The sequence below is a fragment of the Echinops telfairi genome, unplaced genomic scaffold (genome assembly GCF_000313985.2).
Source record: "Echinops telfairi isolate 266 unplaced genomic scaffold, ASM31398v2 ScPeMD7_70;HRSCAF=299, whole genome shotgun sequence".
In the NCBI taxonomy this organism is placed as follows: domain Eukaryota; kingdom Metazoa; phylum Chordata; class Mammalia; order Afrosoricida; family Tenrecidae; genus Echinops; species Echinops telfairi.
In genome coordinates, this window is record NW_022103968.1 from 6860828 (window position 1) to 6865400 (window position 4573).

At 47.9% G+C, this 4573-nt stretch overlaps 1 protein-coding gene across 1 annotated transcript in view; it reads left to right on the plus strand.

Annotated features, from left to right (window-relative positions):
• CPXM2 (carboxypeptidase X, M14 family member 2) overlaps positions 1-4573 on the plus strand; it is a 108672-nt gene that overhangs the window by 96933 nt on the left and 7166 nt on the right. The window contains exon 13 of the mRNA XM_045291391.1: positions 774-873. Coding sequence (XP_045147326.1) covers positions 774-873 — 100 coding nt within the window. The remainder of the gene's footprint in view (positions 1-773; positions 874-4573) is intronic.

Below are 4573 nucleotides of genomic sequence, written 5' to 3' on the forward strand. Positions count from 1 at the left end.
TGGATCCAGTGGCTCTGTAAGCATCTCAGTGCTGGCAGGGGCCTCCATGTGGCTGCTCCAGCTCAGGGCACTACTGTAGTTCCATATGTCTTGTCAGTGGAGAGTCTCTCAGGGAGTGAGTGTGTGTCCTGCCTCCAATGAGCGATTTTATTTTCTTAGCCCCTCCAAATGAGGAAGCTGCGATCTGATTGACAAGCTACAGCCCTTCACTCTGAAGCCTCAAATTGACAACAGATTACGTAACCACCACACCAGCTAAGGCTAAGACTGCAATCCATGCCCCCATAAAGAGCAGACTAATGGACATCAGAGGACTGAACAAAAACTCACTTCTAGCCCCAGGCCTCTGGCCATTGCTGGGCAGACATTGCTCCACTACCCTCCTTCCCAGCTGTCACAGGAAGGGAAGAAACGTGGCGAAGGGGCAGTTCTCCCGTCTTGTAGGGTTGCTAGAACCAGAATGACTAGATGGGGGTGGGATCGGGTTGAGTTTGGTCTCATCCTTTAAAAAAATCAAATGCCTTCTTTCGTGCATGGGTTTTGATGAACCAGCTCAGATCTTCATCTGTTTAACCCCCTGGGATATTTTGGTTAACTCCATGGAAGGACCCAAAAGGAAAAACTAAAGTCAGTGTACCCAATCCGCATGGGATGGGCCAGCCTTTTGTGCTACAGTGGTTCTGTGAGCGTTCTAGGTGGGGCCTGGGGCGACACTGGGCCAAGTGCCGTCTCCCGAGCTGGCTCACACCTCACCTGCTGCTTCTCACTGGCAGGTTCATCGCGGCATCAAAGGCATCGTGAGAGATTCACTTGGGAGAGGGATTCCAAATGCCATTATCTCCGTAGAAGGTGTGAACCACGATATCCGAACAGGTAAGCTGCATGCACACTGACCACTGTGACTCAGTAAGAAATAGGTTCATGGAAGAAGTGTGTTCGTGGGTTAGGGTCACGGGTGGAGTGCTAGCAGCTTCTTAGACAGAGCTGGCTAAGAGATGGGTGTCTCCAGTTTCCTCTAATTCCCCTGGGAGACCTCTAGAAGTAAGGGCTTTCATGCTGTCCTTTCTGCTCCTCTTGTCCCTTTCCTGAGCTGGGTTTGGAGCAGCCGGCTACTGTCTGGGTGCAGTAGAAATTTCTAGAAGCGGGAGAGGCAGCTCTTTCTACAGTGTTGTTATGATGTAGGAAACTTAGGGCCCAGCACATGGCAGGGTAAGAAGATGTAAGTAATTCTGGTGCAAGACAGTGTTGGCAGATGGGGGGCCAGGGCCGTGGGTTAGGGGTAGAGAGCGAAAGTCCCAGTGAACCAGTCCAAGAAGTGGACGGGTCACAGGCAATGATTGAATGTGATGTTTTAGGAAGAATTCATCGTCTGTAATATGTAAGCGTCATTGTCTTTAGGTGGCATCAAGTTGATTTTGACTCTCGGGGATGTTATGTGCAATAGCCTATGAAGCACCGCCTGGTCCCACACCATCCGCACAATTATCATTATGCTTGATTGAGCCCATTGTTGCAGCCACTGTCAGTCCATCTCGTTGACGGTCTGCACCTCTTCTCGTTGACTCTCTACCAAGCATGATGTCATTTTCCAGAGAATGGCCCCTCCTGACAACCTGTTCAAAGTACATGAGACAAAGTCTTGCCATCCTGGTCTCTGAGGAGCATTCTGGCCGTACTTCCGCCAAGATAACTGTGTTTGGTCTTCTGGTACTTTCACTCTTCTCCGCCAACACCATCTTCTTTTTGGCCTTCCTAGTCATTGCCAGCTGTCCTGTGTTCATGAGATGACTGAAGTATCATGGCTTAGGTCAGGGGTACCTTAGTCCTCACAGTGATGTATTTGCTCTTTAACACGGAAAATCAGTTTTGTGCAGCAGACTTGCCCAATATAAGACGTCAGCTGGTTTCTTAGCTGCTGCTTAAGTTCTTTCTATCTTCTTTAAAAAATCATTTTAAAACTCTTTAAACCATACAACTCTTAGCACAATCCATACATCCATCCATTGTATCAAACACATCTGTACATTTGTTGCCATCATCATTCTCAAAACATTTGCTTTCTACTTGAGCCCTTGGTATCAGCTCCTCATTTCCCCCCTTCCTCCCTCCCATGAGCCCTTGATAATTTATAAATTATTATTATTTTGTCATGTCTTACGCTGTCTGATATCTCCCTTCACTCACTTTTCTGTTGTCCATCCCCCATGGAGGAGGTTATATGTAGATCCTTGTAATAGGTTCCCCCTTTCCACCCCACTCTCCCTTCACCTTCCCGGTATCACCACTCTCACCACTGGTCCTGAGGGGTTCATCTGTCCTGGACTCCCTGTGTTTCCAGTGTCTATATGTACCAGTGTACATCCTCTGGTCTAGCCAGATTCGTAAGGTAGAATTGGGATCATGATGGTTGGTGGGAGAGGGAGGAAGCATTTAGGAACTAGAGGAAAGTTGTATGTTTCATTGTTGCTACACTGCACCTTGACTGGCTCGTCTCCTCCCAGTGACCCTTCTGTAAGGGGATGTCCAGTTGCCTACAGATGGGCTTTGGTTCCCCACGCCTGACTCTCCCTCATTCGCAATGACATGAGTTTTTGTTCTTTGATGTCTGATCCCTGATCCCTTCAACATCTCATGATCACACAGGCTGGTGTGCTTCTTCCATGTGGACTTTATTGCTTTTGAGCTAGATGGCCACTTGTTTACCTTCAAGCCTTTAAGACACTAGACACTATATCTTTTGATAGCCTGGCACCATCAGCTTTCTTCACCACATTTGCTTGTGCACCTACTTTGTCTTCAGCGATCTTGTCAGGAAGGTGGCTACTTAAGTTCTTCACTGCTGTTTCCGTGAGAGTTAATTTTTCTCTATTTATGGGTAGAAAAGCATCCTCTTCCTCCTGCTACTCCTACTCCTCATGATATCAAGACGATCTGACATTGTTTGGGGCATGTTACATATGACACACTGTTTCACAATAACTTCTCATGTAAACACAGTTATTCCTTATGGAATTTCAATTTCTTGATACTCTTGCACCCAAGACCCCCAGGGTGATGCAAATACACACACCTGGCTACTAATCTGAAGGTTGACTATTCACGTCCACTCAGATGTGCCTCAAGTATCAAAGGCCTGGTGACCTCTTCCCTTTGGAGCATAGTTCTGTTCCAATACCTGTGGGGTCTCCGGGGTTGTAACTGACTCGGCAGCAACTGCTGCTGTGCGCCATCCTTGAAAGACAAAGCAGGAGCCACAGTGAGAACTGAGCCAGGGAGACCTAGCTCCCTACAGGCTACCATCAGGCATCCTGACTGAAGGTGCTGATACCAAACTCGGAGCCCCTTTCTCATCCCAAGGAGAACATTCTGCTAAGTGTTCCCACACCTTCACCACTCCCGTTCCACCAAGGAGACTGGACAGGAGGCCTCACCAGCAGAAGTGCCGTCTGCCTGAGGAAATGGAGACCCTTGGACGGTGCCAGATGGCCTGGTCTGGAAGGCCATTACGATGTAGATAGATTAAATTAGCTGAGACCCTATGCACTGCTTTGCAAAACCTCGACTCTCACTCTTTCCACTGGGTTACCCATTTTGTGACAACTCTATTGTCTGAATGTTCCTGCCTCTCCTCCTTGAGCAACTCATAGCCAGTGACAAGGAGATGTCACTCTGCATAGCAGGGCACTTGTATATTGAGGCCCCTCCCAGGCATCCATCCATCTATCCATCCATCCATTCACCTACCCACCCACTCATCAACCAGCCATTCATTCATTCATCCAGCCAACTTCCCATCCATCCATCCATCCATCCTGCACTCATTAATTCAACTGATTACTCAGTTATCATGGGCCAAGAGGAGCCCCGGTAGTGTAGTGGTTCTGTGTTGGGCTGCTCACTGCAAGGCCAGCAATTTGAAATCACCAGCTGCTCCAAGGGAGAAAGACGCAACGTTCTACTCCCGTAAACAGTTAAGAGTCGTGGAAACTCACAGGGCCAGTTCTGTCCTGTCTTATCGGGTCACTATGAATCAGCATCACGGCATGGCACTTGGTGTGAAGTCTGGAGTGGCCAGAGCCCCTGCAGGTGCAGAAGATCTTGATGGGTGAGCAGCAAGGCTGTCTGGCCTGGTGCTTCCATCGGCAACACTGCTTCTGAGTGACTTTGAATAAAGGAATTCAAGAAAGAGCCTGGAACATTCCTTGGATTTGCAATGTGAGAAAACATTTTTTTTTTAATGGAATGGGAGCTAGAAAGGCCCCTGGGGGCCTGTAAGTGGAGATGGAATATGTTGCCTAACGGGCCCTGCTTATCACGCCCCTGGAAGCGAGGAGGGAACGGTTTTGGCGAGCTAATGGCAAGTGCATTTCTCTTTCCCTTGACTTTCTTTCATTATAAATAATTTCCCAGCATAGTCACATGACAAATGGATTCTGTACTTTATGTGTGCCTCTCTGTTTTATAGGCTCCAGCATCGGAGTGCAACACAAACTCAGAATTTGTCTTAATTTCTATCTGAAGTTCATGTGATATGACAAGCTTTATCTCAGAAGGGATTTTTTATAACAGAAGC